This window comes from Mirounga angustirostris, unplaced genomic scaffold (assembly GCF_029215605.1).
Source record: "Mirounga angustirostris isolate CCGP_5_RB_7025 unplaced genomic scaffold, mMirAng1.0.hap1 SCAF_10, whole genome shotgun sequence".
NCBI lineage: Eukaryota > Metazoa > Chordata > Mammalia > Carnivora > Phocidae > Mirounga > Mirounga angustirostris.
The window spans coordinates 66,146,630-66,162,477 of NW_026991718.1; the positions used below are offsets into that span (position 1 = coordinate 66,146,630).

General features: G+C 37.1%; 1 protein-coding gene across 7 annotated transcripts in view; it reads left to right on the forward strand.

Annotated features, from left to right (window-relative positions):
* The window catches only part of PSME4 (proteasome activator subunit 4), a 110,761-nt gene that overhangs the window by 73,716 nt on the left and 21,197 nt on the right, over positions 1 to 15,848 (forward strand). For 6 of the 7 annotated variants that reach the window (XR_010405699.1, XR_010405700.1, XM_064572507.1 and 3 more), the window contains exons 27-40: positions 614 to 745; positions 3,025 to 3,234; positions 4,610 to 4,746; positions 5,698 to 5,751; positions 6,038 to 6,167; positions 6,838 to 6,919; positions 8,384 to 8,537; positions 9,091 to 9,160; positions 10,222 to 10,347; positions 10,820 to 10,972; positions 12,834 to 12,938; positions 13,484 to 13,575; positions 14,627 to 14,758; positions 15,124 to 15,332. Coding sequence is in view for 5 of the 7 variants with exons in the window: in XM_064572507.1 (XP_064428577.1) it covers positions 614 to 745; positions 3,025 to 3,234; positions 4,610 to 4,746; positions 5,698 to 5,751; positions 6,038 to 6,167; positions 6,838 to 6,919; positions 8,384 to 8,537; positions 9,091 to 9,160; positions 10,222 to 10,347; positions 10,820 to 10,972; positions 12,834 to 12,938; positions 13,484 to 13,575; positions 14,627 to 14,758; positions 15,124 to 15,332 (1,786 nt within the window). In the remaining 2 variants the exon portion in view is untranslated. The remainder of the gene's footprint in view (positions 1 to 613; positions 746 to 3,024; positions 3,235 to 4,609; positions 4,747 to 5,697; positions 5,752 to 6,037; positions 6,168 to 6,837; positions 6,920 to 8,383; positions 8,538 to 9,090; positions 9,161 to 10,221; positions 10,348 to 10,819; positions 10,973 to 12,833; positions 12,939 to 13,483; positions 13,576 to 14,626; positions 14,759 to 15,123; positions 15,333 to 15,848) is intronic. The other variant, XM_064572505.1, reaches the window with a different exon arrangement.

The window sequence follows — 15,848 nt, forward strand, 5'->3', positions numbered from 1 at the left end:
ATGAATAGCTAATTATTCTATCCTTAATAAATAATGTAAGTTAGGACACTAGTCTCTAACTCAAAGATTTCACCTAAAGAGTTTGAAATATGTACAGTGTGTCACTTTTACTATAATTGGTTATTACTGATTATGATTTAGTTCATGGATTATAATCTTATACTGAATCTTTTGTTTGGGTTTAAGACATACGGGCTCTTAATTTATGGTTTGCATTGAAAAGGTAAAGTTGTTCTGGGATTTTAGAAAGTCTTTGATTTTCTTTGCATAAATACAAGAGAAAATCTAACTCTTCTCATCAAAAGTAACTTAGAATAGAAAGTTAAATAGTCTGCTGATTATGTTATAGGACAAATGCTTATCAGTTCTATTCAGTCTCTCCTTTATCAAAAATATTTGAACCTGTATAACCTAAACCATGGATGTGGTTGGTGGTAATGTGCTTTCCTTTTGGTAAAAAGATAATAATTTACTTGTTTTTGTTAAGGTATGTGCTTTGATATGTTTTTCTGTTACAACACTATTTAAATTTTGTTTTTGGTAATTTATTTAGAAACTTTTTGTTGTTTGCCTACTATATAATGAAGTCTTTTGTTAATAATACTTTCTTCAGGTCAGAAATAAGGCTCAGCAAACATTTTTTGCTGCCTTGGGTGCATATAACTTCTGTTGCAGAGATATCATTCCCCTGGTTTTGGAGTTCTTACGGCCTGATAGACAAGATGTCACACAACAGCAGTTCAAGGTACAGGGTTCTTTGTGTTTTTTTTATTATGAAAATTTTCAGATATACAGAAAGTTGAAAGAATTTTACAATAAACATCCATATGTCCACCATTCAGATTCTGTATTTAATATTTTGCTATGTTTGGACAAATAGATAAATACATTTGCATATATTTATCTATGTCCATCTTATTTTTTATGTATTTCACAATAAATTGAGGACATCAATACCCTACACCTTTAAACATAGTCTTTTTTTCTCCCTAATTATTTACTCTTACCTGTGTTTATGATTGGTGTTATGATGGGGAGAAAATGTAGGCTGCAGTTTGAGTTGAGCAGCAGTGGATAAAGAGCCTACCTGGCCTATAGGAGAGGGGGGTGAAAGACCAAAAGGTTTAGAGTAATGTAAACAGCATGTTGGAAGGCCTGAGACATGAAGAAATATGGTAAGTTTGAGCAACTGAGTGAGAGTTTGTATGAGTAGATCAGAGAAGGAAGGAAATGACACAAGATAAGGAAAATAGTGTATCTCACAGGGGTGCAGGAGAGTATAGGTGAAACATAATGCTTATGCTATCAGATAGAAGTGGGTTGATTGAAAGTGATTTAAGAGGGAGAATTGATAAGATTTGGTGGTTGAATATGAAGGGACTGAAAAAAGGTATCAAAATTATTAAGGTTCTGGGTTGTACAACTGGTTATTGGGTACATCAGAGAGGGAGAGAAAAGGAAGAATAGATGATGAATTAGTTTGGACAAGTTCATATATGAAGTATTTCCTATAAACGAAAAGGGGGTGTCAAGTAGGTAGTTCAACATCATTTCACCACAACATACCATTTCAGTATGTGTTGATGAGAACTGAAAGCTTTGGGCACAGGTAAGAGAGCATAGGAGGAGAGTGAGAAGAGAAAGAGGACCAGGGGGGCAAGAGTTGAGAAAACTCCATTAGGACCCCATGAAGAAGAAGTAACCAGGAAGGGAAAGATCAGAAAGATAACCAAGATACGAGACGTTACAGAAGCCAATGAGAGATCTTTCCCTGAGAGAAGGGAAACTTAGCAGTATCATTTGCTTTCATTTGCCTTCTGGAGATAGTTAAGATGACAACATGTTCGAGAAATTGGCTTGTAAGACAGGTCAACAAACTATAGCTTGGGCTCAGTTACTTGCTTTAGTAAGTAAAGTTGCGTTGGAACACAGCTACGTCCATGACTTTATGTATTTTGTCTGGCCGCTTTCGTGCCACAAGAGCATTGATAAGTAGTTGCAACAGAGACCATATGGCCAACTATTTGCTATTTGACCTTTATAGAAAAAATTTGCTGACCTACAATGTAGATGCATAATTCAAGAGCGTTGTGGAATGTCTGACTCTTAGGGTTGTATATTGTTGAACAAGTTGGGAGCGGTTTAAACGGACACAATCAAACTGGTCAAGTAAGATCAAAATTGAAAAATGTCTATTAGGTCAGTAAAATCAAAGTTACCAGTGACCTTATGAGAACCTGTAAAGAGGAGTAGAGCACACAGTGGGTAATAAGCCAGATCAGGGGCGCCTGGGTGGCTCAGTTGGTTAGGCGACTGCCTTCGGCTCAGGTCATGATCCTGGAGTCCTGGGATCGAGTCCCGCATCGGGCTCTCTGCTCGGCAGGGAGCCTGCTTCTCCCTCTGACCCTCCCCCCTCTCATGCTCTCTCTCTATCTCATTCTCTCTCTCAAATAAATAAATAAAATCTTTAAAAAAAAAAAAAAATAAGCCAGATCAGAATTGAGTTAGGGTGAATATTTAGAAAATAACATAATAGCTCTTTTCATTAAAATGGGGTATCATTCTGATTAATAGAGCCTTTATGAGTAAAAAGTGTACAGTATAGTTAAGTAACCTAGTTTTAATATACTTAAGAAAACAATCAGATTTTAGAAATTATCCCAAACATGCCCCTAAAATGCAAAGAGTGGCAAATGTTTGTGGCCTTTGTGATATAATTGTAGTAGAAGAGAATTATAATGGAAGCTATATCCTTAAAAACAACAGCCTTAAATTTCTGTATTATCTTATTCATAGATGTTCTTTGAGCTAACCCTTTATTAGATGACTTAGGGAAAATATTACTGGATGACAGTTAAATGTCGAGTTCAAGTTTCTGAAAGCAACATGTTAAATGTGTGAACCTATTTTACTAACCAGTATCAAGCACTTAAAGAATCAGTGTTTAGTACATTTAAAAAGGTGTAAGTGAATTGGCTACAGCTAAACAGTGCCTCTTATTCCCTATATTATTTTTTCCTGCAGGGTGCCTTGTATTGTCTCCTTGGAAATCACAGTGGTGTATGTTTGGCAAACCTTCATGATTGGGACTGTATTGTACAGACTTGGCCAGCAATTGTTTCTTCCGGACTTAGCAAAGCGATGTCCCTGGAAAAGCCATCAATAGTGAGACTGTTTGATGATCTTGCAGAAAAGATTCATCGGCAATATGAAACAATTGGCTTGGATTTCGCAGTGAGCAAAACCATTTTTTTTTAACTCAGATTTTAGCGGAAATTAGTATTAGCTTTCTGTTCCCTGTTTGTACTTTAGTAATCACTATGAATTTGGAGCATGGCCAGGAGAGAGCTGGGTTGTTTTTTACCAAGAGGCAACAAAGGGCTATTACACTGTTGCATTTACCATGATTGTCTATATATCCGTGGCCTCATTTTTTGAAGAGTTGATTATATTTTAGGTCACTCTTACTAGCCAAAGTCACAAAATTTGACCATAAGGTTCATTTTAGTTTATAGTGACAAAAATTAAAATTGGATGATTTGACAAATGAGAAAGTAAAGAATACCTGTATCAGTGGTGCTTGTATGGGGAGATGTAGCAGATGCATATGTACATATCCATCATAACTGAGGATGGATGAAAGTGGTGTGAGTGCCAGTGAATTGCCCTCTTCTCTAAGGTAATTGTGTTTGACACCCATCCTTGTTTTTAAAAAACCACTGCTCTAAACCTATTCCTTTTCTATAAAACAGTCTTGCTATTTGCAACTGTCATTAGATTATGCTTTTTTTTAAGATTTTTATTTTTAAGTAATCTCTACATCCAATGTGGGGCTCGAACTCACAATCCCAAGCAAGATCAAGAGTCGCATGCTCTTCTGATTGAGCCAGCCAGGTGCCTTGGATTATGCTTTCTTTAAAAAAAGGTTTTTGGAGGGCGCCTGGGTGGTACAGTCAGTTAAGTGCCTTCGGCTCAGGTTATGGTCCTAGGATCGAGCTCCACGCTTGCGTGGGGAGTCTGCTTCTCCCTCTCTCTCTGCACTGCCCCCCCCCCACCCCTGCTCATGTTCTCTCTCTCTCTTGCTCGCTCTCTCAAATAAATGAATAAAAATTTTTTTTTTTTTTTAAGGTTTTTTAGGGGGGAGCATGGCTGACTCAGTTGGAAGAACATGTGACTCTTGATCTGAGGTTGTGAGTTTGAGCCCCATGTTGGGTGTAGAGATTACTTAAAAAATTAAAAAAAAATTTTTTTTTTAATTAAAGTTTTTTTAAATTAGTACATAATTCACATGACAAAAATCTCACCCTTATATAACGCAATAGTATATTGTGTATTCACAATAGTATATTCCCTGGGCTCTGCAGGCTTCGCTTAAAAAGAAAGCCTGTACTCAGGAATAGTGACTCCCATTCCCCCAGCATCCCTAGACCCTGGAGATCAGAAATCTACTTGCCTTATCTGTGAATTTGCCTATTATGGACATTTCATATCAATGGAATCACGTGGTCTTTGTATCTGGCTCCTCTCACTCAGCATAATGTCAAGATTCCTCCGCGTTCTGGCGGGTGTCAGTACTTCATTTTGTGCCCTCGCTTTTCTTTTTTATAAGATTCCAAAGTCCTGTGTTGAAATAGCAGAATTACTTCAACAATCAAAAAACCCCTCCTCCAACCAGACAATGCTTAGTTCAGAAGAAATTAAAGAAGGACTTAAACGCCAACAAGAAAAGAATGCTGATGCCCTAAGGTAATTATGAATGCCTACTTCTCAAGATAGATAGCGTTATGGGTAGCAGATTTTTAATATCTCTGAATTATAGATGCGCCATATATACCTCGTGAGATTTACACTGTGATTCTGAAAAAATAAAGAATGTTAGGAGATCATTATTGTGAAGGTCCCGGATTGTCACTTTCAGCTACAGAAGTGGAATATACCATCTTAAAACTGTCTTAAAAAAACTGGCTTTTAGGGGCGCCTGGGTGGCACAGTTGGTTAAGCCTCTGCCTTCAGCTCAGGTCATGATCCTAGGGTCCTGGGATCGAGTCCCGCATCGGACTCCCTGCTCAGCGGGGAGTCTGCTTCTCCCTCTCCCTCTGCTCTTAACTTAACCCCTGCTCGTGTGTGCTGTCTGTCCGTCTCTCTCTTTCTCTGTCTGTCTCTCTCAAATGAATAAAATCTTAAAAAAAAAAAAGACTCGTTTTAGGTTTTCAGAACCCAAGCAATTCAGTGCTTCAGTGATAACACTCAAGCCGGAGCCTTCCTAGCTTGATTTTGTCTTTGCCTTATGAATATGCTTATTATTTTTTTCCTAACATGTCTGTAGAAGTAATGAACTGTTACATTATACCCTACCACTTGTATACCTAGAGTGCCACTTCTAACTAATTGATTACTACTCACAGATTTACTTTTGAATATCTGCTTGGAGACAGTTGAGGTGCTCAGTGTACCTGATACCTTTTTTTTTTCTCTCGGCCCTTCATGTTCTTTTCCCCACGGTCTCTCTTCACCCATCTGCTTTCACACTGGCTTGGTTCTCACCAGGCCTTTTATAGTCTGGTGATGACACATAGAGGGGGGTGAATTTGGCTAGAATTTGAATTTGTTAGATTATTTGGTGTTCATCTTACTACTGTATTAAAACAATACCTCACCTAAAGTGTTTTGTTTTTGTTTTTGTTTTGTTTTTTTAAGGAACTATGAAAATTTGGTAAACACTTTATTAGATGGTGTGGAGCAGAGAAATCTGTAAGTGCAATTTTTTTTTTTTAATTCTCAAAGCTTTTACCTTAAAATACTATAGGAGGTTTCTATCCTGAAAGCCATGAATGGCTGTGTCTCAAAAAATTATAGTCTGATTCACGAATTTAGAAAAATAAGAGGTAAACTTTGGGCCTCATGATAGGAGTGGTGCTTATCAGTAAGCCTGTATTAATTCTTAGGAAACATAATGTTTCAAATACAGTTTTCTTCTAAAAGTGGTTTTATGAGTGATATGTTTTGTGATTTTTTTTTTTTCCCTTCCCCTTTTCAGGCCTTGGAAATTTGAACATATAGGCATTGGGCTTCTGTCTCTACTTTTGAGAGATGACCGAGTGTTACCTCTTCGTGCCATACGTTTTTTTGTTGAGAATCTCAACCATGATGCAATTGTAGTTCGAAAGGTAGATACTTTATTGTAGCTACAGTCTTGAGTTCGAGAATTTTTACCCACCTGAAGCCTTTAAAGTCTTCGCAGGATACACTTAATAAAGGCCTTGAAGTGTATTGATTCGGAATTTATCACTGTTGGTTCAGAGATAATAATAATTCATCCAGCCAATATATCAGGACACGTTTAGGCACTGTACATTTCAACACTGGGGTTACAGCAGGGAACAAGTTTGTAGATTCATGGGAAATCCAGACTTTGAAAAATTAATGACAGGTGTGAAGTGTTGTAGGAAGGGAAAGATCTCTGAGGATACAACTTTTTGGTTTTAGTCACGAAGTGTTAGAGGTGGAGTGCGAGATGGGGCTGACCTAGCCTGCTGCATTAGAGAAAGACCTTTAAGATTCTAGGCTAAGATTTGAAGAATGAGCAGATACTGGCTTACCAAAGGAAGGATCGAAGTTTTCTAGGCAGACTAGCTTGGATGAAAGTTAGAACTTGAAGTGACTCGTTCCAAGTCAGATTTAGCACTCCCGTAGCTGTGCTGCAGGATGTCAACAGGTGAGGCAGTTACTTGCTTTTGAAAGAAGCGGAATCTAGCTGCTGCTTTGTTCAAGGCAGGCAACCAACCATTCAAGAATTTAAAAATGTTGACACGTGTACTTTACCTGTTTCTTTTCTAGATGGCAATCTCAGCTGTGGCTGGTATTCTTAAGCAGCTCAAAAGAACCCACAAAAAGCTGACCATCAACCCCTATGAAATGAGTAAGTACTACTAAATGTAATTAATATGCTTCTCAGTCACACTTGGGAAGTTACTTTGAAATGTATAAATTAATAGTTCTTGAGCTCAAATATTTTTCTATACAAAGTATAGAGGTATAGAAAGATCTCAGCACACAGTATGAATATTGTAAGGGAAATATAGTTGACTTAGTGAAAACTAGTGATAAAAAGTATTTATACAACTAGATGGACCCTGGGGCACCTGACTGGCTCAGTAGGAAGAGCATGCGACTCTTGGTCTTGGGGTTGTGAGTTAGAACCCCACAATGGGAGTAGAGATTGCTAAAAAATATAATAAAAAAAATAGAAGGACTCTGTCATCATAATATATGTACCTTTTGCACACTCTCCACAAACATGTCATCTACTTACTTATCTCACCAACCAAGCAATTATGCTAGTTATTTATCAAAGTGTGTTTCAGAGACTTAAAATTAACATTAATTACCAAAGACCATTATCATTAATACATCAGTATGTTAAGTGTTTCTCTCTGGGTGTAGGTTTAGAGGCAAGGCTAATTTTCTTCTTTATACCTTACTGTATTAACATTTTCTGAATAGTAATCTAATTAGAATGGTGATCAGAAAAAATAATGAACTAACTTGATTTTGAGAGGGGTGGGAATGTCATTTTTATTCCTCTGGCTACCACATTTTTAATCTCCGGTAATTTCTGTGATACTCAAACAGCTATCTTCAGTCCGCCCCTACCCCACGTTTGGGAGGGGAGTGTAGCTGTGCAACACCATCTTTATTTGGGAACACTATAAAATGGTGTTAACAAAATGTGGGAAGGACTTTCATTATACTCCCTATACTATCTTGTTTGTTTTTTTAGAGAGGGGTAGGGTAGGGGTAGAGAGAGGATCTTAAGGAGGCTCCAGACCTGGTGCAGAGCTGGATGCAGGGCTCAGTCTCACAACCCTGAGATCATGACCTGAGCCAAATCAAGAGTCGGACACTTAACCAACTGAGCCACCCAGGTGCCCCAATCCTGCTTTATCCTCATGAAACACATGTTTGTAGGTCCCATATTAAATGAATATTTAATGGTTCCAAAAAAAAACATACATATGTAGAGAGAACGTCAAAGTACACATGGTAAAATGTTAAAGTTTGGGGCATCTGGGTGAAGAATATATGGAAATTCTTTGAGCTCTTTAAGCCTGAAATTAATTAAAATCTAAAGAGTTTTAACAAAATTAATCCTTTAAATTTTGGTGAAAGAAATGAAATATGGATCATACTTGATTTTTTTTTTTGCCCCAAATAATTATCCCATTAGTGGATAATGCATCATATATATGTAGTCTTGCCTTGAACAGATTTTGATAATCTTGTTATGAAGACAAGGTCACACCAGTACTATTGATTGAAAGTTGAGAGCAATTATTGCATGGATATTTTTAAGTTTGTCATATGTAATTCTCTTTTCCTTAAGGTGGATATTCTAAACCTACCCAAATTCTTGCCGGTGATAGGCCTGATAATCATTGGTTGCATTATGATAGCAAAAGTATACCAAGAACCAAAAAAGAATGGGAGTCAAGCTGCTTTGTGGAAAAAACTCACTGGGGATACTACAGCTGGCCTCAGTAAGTTGCGATTTGCCGTGCACATTCTTATTAAACAGCTTATCTTTGATGTAATTATGTTTTATCATTTTGGATTTGTGGAGAGGTTCGGAGGCACTTGGAGCAGATGTGGAGGTACTCTACCACTAAAAACACAATCTCTCGTTTTTTTCTTCCTTTTTCCTTTCTTTCTTTGGCTCCTGCCAGTGCTATGCCTCAGTCCTGCCTCATTCTTTGTAATTCCACTGAAACTCTCAGACTTCTTATTTCCACCATTATACCTCTAAGGAGTTTATGAATAGCTGCTCTAAATTATATGCTTACCTATCGGTACTGCATATGCCTAAACCAGCCCAGAGAAATACTTACTTGTCTCTTATTGTTGACTCCAGTGACTTATGTCATTAGGACACAGTGACCTGATAGATTTTTAAGGCCAAGATTGTTAGTGATGTACTCATATCCCCAAACTTAGCGTCTGATTAGAGTTCATTAAAAGTGCCTTCTAATGCTTTCTCTCCATAAAGCTCTCTTGTTTTTTTCTATATATATTACAAATATAAACTCTTTGTAGGAATATGGTTGTTTATGCTGGTGTGGAAGAGCAGCCTAAGCTTGGCAGAAGCAGGGAGGATTTGACAGAGGTAAGCATTCCATTTTCACTATGTGTAAACACTTAACCCTGGTTCTCGTGCATTTTACTTTTGGCCTCTGATTTATTTCAAACTGAGTTCATGGGTTTTTTTCCCCAGTTAGTGTATTTCAGGATAGCACTGAGTAAATACTGGTAAATGTGTGAGTCCCTTACTCCACCCCTTTTGTCTCCCCCGCCCCCCGAATTCTGTTAGGTCCAGTTGGCACAAGTCTTTGTATTTAAGGTTACTCATGTTACTACCCCACTTTACCTGGGTACTGCTTTATACAGTTATCTGCATGTTTCTTGTATGCGTTCTATGTGCTAACAAGCTTCTTGAGGGCAGAGATTGGGTTTTGTTTGTTTGCTGCTGCTGTTTGCTTTTATTTTTTTATTACATATAAATCATGAGTACTCAGTAAATGGATGTTTGTAGATTTAAGTCGAAATTCCTTAGTTTTCAATAAAGTATATTTCTTTACCATTTTGAAAGTTAAGGACTTTTAGTGTCTTTCTCAATTAAGTTAATGACATAGCTTTTTATTTTATTTATTTATGTATTAATTTTTAAGTAAGCTCTGTGTTATACGTGCACCTTGAACTCATGACCCTGAGATCAAAGTCACATGCTCTACTGACCGAGCCAGCCAGGCACCCCTAACTCTTAATTCAACGAAGTTTACCTTTTAACTTCTGATGTTTTATAAATACATAAATAATTTGTTGGGGTTTACAGTTTTGAATATTTTCCTCAGTTATATACCAGATGGCACAATGGTACTATCTTCATGTACCATCTTCAAGCAGACCATTTGTAGCTTTTAATTCAGTTTGAGAAATGGAATTCAAACTTGAAGATCTGAAGGAAAACTTTCAACTATTATGGATTTAGCATTTTTAGGAGATATTTTGGTTTTCTAAAGCCTCTATGAGAAGTAAAAACTCTTTAAAACAAAAATAACAGCCTACTATTGATAATCAAAACCTCACAGTTGAATTTTGACATTTCAGAATCACGTTTTTAAATAGATCTTAAACCCTGAATGTTGTGTTTTTTTTTTAACTTTATAGGCTGAACAGATTATATTTGATCATTTTTCTGATCCTAAATTTGTTGAACAGTTAATTACTTTTCTATCTTTAGAAGACAGAAAAGGAAAAGATAAGTTTAATCCTCGCCGTTTTTGCCTCTTTAAGGTAAATATGTTATTTAATATCCCGCTTCATAAAGTCAAAGTTTGAGTTTGGTCATCTGTTGTCCTCATCTAAAATGGTTGTGAAAGTGATGCCAATCATACGATACTAGCTTAAGGTCTAGGGGTTTTTAAGAAAAAGAAGCTTTTTAGTATTTATCTCTAGTATTTATAATTAGCAATATAAGACAAACCAACAAGACTATACATTTGAATTTTTTAAAGTGTGTGAAATTTTAAGGTCAGAGATTAATTTTGATATCATTCATTATATTTTACTGTGATATGCAAAATAATAGTATTTTTATTTTAACTTACATTGTTAAAGCATTTCTAAGGGGTAGAACTCTTGGGGTTTTGTAAGCACAGTAGTAATATAGTAAATAAACACAAACCTAATTATAATGGAGATGATGATAGTCATTTGAGTACTGAAGAACTTTCTTTTTTTTTTATATATATATATATATATATAGGGCGTATTCAGAAATTTTGATGATGCATTTCTGCCAGTTCTGAAGCCCCATTTAGAACGTTTGGTTGCAGATTCACATGAAAGCACCCAGCGATGTGTTGCAGAAATTATAGCTGGTTTAATCAGAGGTTCTAAGCATTGGACGTTTGAAAAGGTGATGTATTTGTACAGCACGTTCCCTGTTAAAGCTGTAATACCCATTTATGTAGCAATTCTCAACACAGTAAATATTAGTACTTGAAACATGAAATGTTCAAATTCCATATTGCTTTTGAGTATAGGTCACAGACTAGTGGTGTGTGATCTATGGGCAACATTCAGTATCTTTTAAAATTTGAATTATTTGCCAACATTAGGGGAAGGACCCTAAAAAAAGATTTCATTTTCTCTCTTGATCAGTGGGAAGATCCTGGAACTGGTCCTACATTATTGCACTGCCTCAGTTGGATAGTGTGCTGTGCATGGGCTTCTCCCTTCCTGAGTCACTCTCTAGCCTCTCATTAAATCCTTCTCTTTGCCTCCTTGTTCATCTACATGATTCATTTGGCCTCATAGACCGTTTGAGTTTGACATCCTTTTTTTTGAGTATCCCTCTTCTTAATTGCAAGATTTAGTTTTAACATACCTGCCCTAAGGTTAGTTTCTTAGCAAAATGCCCTAGATTGAAAATAACTAGACTGAAAATACCCAGAATACCAAATTACAAGGTCGGCCACCATTTCCTCAAAGAAAAGACACAGACACTGGTTTTGGCAGACTTGTTACACATTCTTTTTGGACTATGAACGCTTTTTTAATATATTAATTTAGTTCTACATATTCAAATCACTTCTTAGATAAAAGTATTTGTTGATATGTAATATTGCCTTTTTCTTGCCCACATGACATGAAACAGTTTTGTTTAAACATGTCACACATATCCTTGTCATCCAGTCTCTGTCATTTTTTAGTTACTTCTTTTCCAGAACACCTCTCCTTTCTTTGTAAGTTGTTTAAGATACAGCTTTTCTGCTCTCCTCCCTTTCCCTCTCCTCTCCCTCCTCCCCCTCTTCCCCCTCCACCTCCTCCTCAACGCCTGGTGCTACCACTGGAAATTTTATCCCAAGCCCTTCCTCCTCATTTGTCCTATATAGGTCCTTTTGACTAAAGTGCAGTCCATGGACCTGCAGCATGGGCATCACTTGGGAGCTTGTTAGAAAAATAGGATCTCAGGTCCCACCTTGATCTAATGAATCAGAATCTGCATTTTATCAAGATCTCAAGGAGATTTGTATTCTCAGTAGACTGAGAAGCATCTGTACACATATATTCACAATCTCTGTATAACTGAACACTTTTTTTTTTTTAAGATTTTATTTATTTATTTGAGAGAGAGACTGAGAGACAGAGAGCATGAGAGGGGGGAGGGTTGGGAGGGTCAGAGGGAGAAGCAGACTCCCTGCCGAGCAGGGATCCCGATTCGGACTCGATCCAGGGACTCCAGGATCATGACCTGAGCCGAAGGCAGTCGCTTAACCAACTGAGCCACCCAGGCGCCCTGTAACTGAACACTTTTTAAAGGCTATTTATAGTAATCCAAAACTTGGAATTTGAAGATTATACTCCAGGCTAATACTAAGTTGTATTAAAAAGTCATTGCTTCCTATATTAGGACTTAAGTGACCTCAGTAAGCTGTGAAACTTACAAAATGATTGAGGTTTTGTTTCCCTCCAGTGTACTTTGTTACTCAGAATTTTTAAAAGAAAATTTTTTCAGTAGTACAAGATTTTGTAAGGAACCATATAAGGTGTCTCCTCTTCTCTGAATAATTTTTTGGGGAAAAAAATTCACTTTTATATGTGGGTATGATGATAATACGGTGAAGTTACTTTCCTAGATTATTTGGGTGTCCCAAGAAATAATTTAAATAAATATCAGGTCATGTGTTTGTATGTGTGTATTTCCAGGAAAAGACAGTTGAAGAAAAATATTCTGAGTATCATTAACTTTTCCCCATATATTTTGTTTTGAGTAGGTGGAGAAGCTTTGGCAGCTTCTTTGCCCACTGCTTAGAACAGCATTGTCCAATATTACGGTAGAAACTTACAACGACTGGGGAACTTGTATAGCAACATCCTGTGTAAGTTCTGCTTTTTTGTGTTTAATTGATCTATTTAAACTGTCCCATACCTTTTCTCAAAATCTGAGATCTCATTATACCTCTTGAGTCTTGAAATTTTCCTCATAGTTTTGTCATCTTATATAATTAAAGATGGTTCTGTTTAGCCTTTCAAATAAGCCTTGAGTGGTAACTCTTAAGTGATTATTACATCTTCTCTGTCATGGTAATGTATTCTTAGATTAAATGGCAAATCATATCATGTATCTGGAAATGTAACTTACATATAGTAAAAGCCAGATGATACAAAGTAGGTGTTATTTTCCACACTAAATATGTCTATAGCTTGTATGCTTTCTTTTAAAGACAGTCCCTTTAGCTAACAACAATTTTCTTACTATCAGCCTTTCTAACATGAACTATAATACTTGGGTTTGACTAACCTACAAGTTTTACTTTGATTTTCTTCCCTTATATTTATTTATAATACTAAAATAACAGGATCTGATTTATGTACAGAATTATAGGACCCCTGTTTTAATTATTATTTTATATTTTCAACACAGGAAAGCAGAGATCCCCGGAAACTTCATTGGCTTTTTGAGCTGCTGTTAGAATCACCATTGAGTGGTGAAGGAGGATCCTTTGTAGATGCATGGTAAATAAAAAGAATTTAGAAGGTTAACAAAAGATTTTGCAACAAAAGATAACAGCTTTGCTCTTGATGTGTAAATGGAAGTGAACTGTCTACACTCCTGAAGGCCTGATAATGTAACTATTTTCTTCTGAGAGATGAGTGAACCAATTCAGTACAATTTATGATACTAAGTAGAGTTATTTCTCAATTGGGAAGAAGTAGAAATGGAGACAAAACCTGAGCAATTTGAACATAATTTAGATTCAGCCTTCTCCCTCTCGGAATCGGCTTTTTTTTTTTTTTTTAAAGATTTTATTTATTTATTTGACAGAGAGAGAGCGAGAGAGGGAACACAAGCAGGGGGAGTGGGAGAGGGAGAAGCAGGCTTCCCGCCGAGCAGGGAGCGGAAACGGCTTTTTAATACCAGGACAATACTAACTTCCTCATCACATTGTCTCGTTTTTTTCACTCTTCCTTATTAGGAAAAAACAGTAACCGTTCAAGGAAAAATATTCTTGCTGGGATAAAAGGAGTTGGAAAAAATTAGTAGGCTAGAAAAGGAAATCTAGGTAATCCTATTAACATAAAGAATAAGTTATTGTTGTTATTAATTAGTGGGGAAGGTTCTGATGCTTAGAAATCAGTGAGTAGGGGCACCTGTGTGGCTCAGCCGTTAAGCGTCTGCCTTTGGCTCAGGTCATGATCCCAGAGTCTTGGGATAGAGTCCCGCATCGGGCTCCCTGCTCCTCCCTCTCCCACTCCCCCTGCTCGTGTTCCCTCTCTAGCTGTGTTTCTCTCTCTCAAATAAATAAAACCTTGGGGAAGAAAAAGAAATCAACGAGTATTCTCAAGTCGTATTTCTCTTGATTGTGTGGGAATAGAGAGAAAATGAGAATACAGCGAAAATGATGCAGTAAAAATAAGATCTTCATAAAGGTGCTGTTTTGAGTTGTTGGTTTTAATATTAGGTGAGAAAATGTAGCAATTTTCAGTAGAATACAGACTCCATTAGTCTATACTGTCATACGTAAAGGCAGGGAAGGGCTCTAACTCTGCTGTGCTTTAATTCTAGTCGACTCTATGTACTGCAAGGTGGCCTTGCCCAACAAGAGTGGAGGGTACCTGAGCTGTTGCACAGACTACTGAAGTACTTGGAACCCAAACTCACCCAGGTTTACAAAAATGTCAGGGAAAGAATAGGGAGGTAGGTATTCTTCTCCCTGTGGTATGGTATACTTCTTGAGTTCTTTTTTATTAAATTTTAATATCTAATAGTATATACTGGTTATGTTACTGTTGAGTGTCATGGGTTCTCTTCTTCAAATTTTGTTTTATATTGTGTTTGGGACACTAGACAAGAGGCTCTGATGTAAAATAGAACAGCAGTGAGCTCACGAGCCAGAGGTGAACATTTGGCCAGTTCTAGGTGCCTGCGAATTACGGGCACAGCGCAAGAGACTCTCCAGGAGTCATCGTTCAGATATTTACTTTGGTTGGGTCATCGCTTTTGAACCTTAGTTTTATTGATAACATGGCTTCTCTTCTCACTCTACATATTTCATTTTACAGTGTGCTGACCTACATATTTATGATCGATGTTTCTTTGCCAAACACTGCACCAACAGCATCCCCACGGGTCCCTGAGTTTACTGCTCGAATTCTAGAGAAATTGAAACCCCTCATGGATGTAGATGAAGAAATTCAGAACCATGTTATGGAAGAAAATGGAATTGTTGAAGAAGATGAGCGAACTCAGGGCATTAAACTCTTAAAAACTAGTGAGTGACTAAAATAAATAGAAACTTGCTTAGAAACAGACATTTATTACCAGGGGAAAAACAAAACAAAATAGACATTTATTTAGATTATCCTTTGGGGTGTTTTTTTTTGTGGTAACACGAACATAATACAAAGTTTACAGTTGGGCAGCGTTAAATACATTCGCATTGTTGTACAGCCATCGCCGTGGTCCATCGCCAGCACTCTTCATCTTGCAACACTGAAGCTCTGTCCCCATTAATCTGTTACCAGTCTGTCCCACCCACCCCTGCCCTGCCCCGGCAGCCACCGTTCTACTATGTCTCTGAATTTGCCAATTCTGGGTACTTCATATAAGTGGAATCGTACAGTAATTGTCCTTTTATGTCGGGCTTTTTAACTTTACACGGTGTTTTCATTATTATCCATTTATCTGTTAATGGACATTTAGGTCGTTTGTGCCTCTTGGCTACTGTGAATAGTGCTGCTGTGTGCAGTGATGTAGACGTTACCTGTTTTGAGTCCCTGTTTTCAGT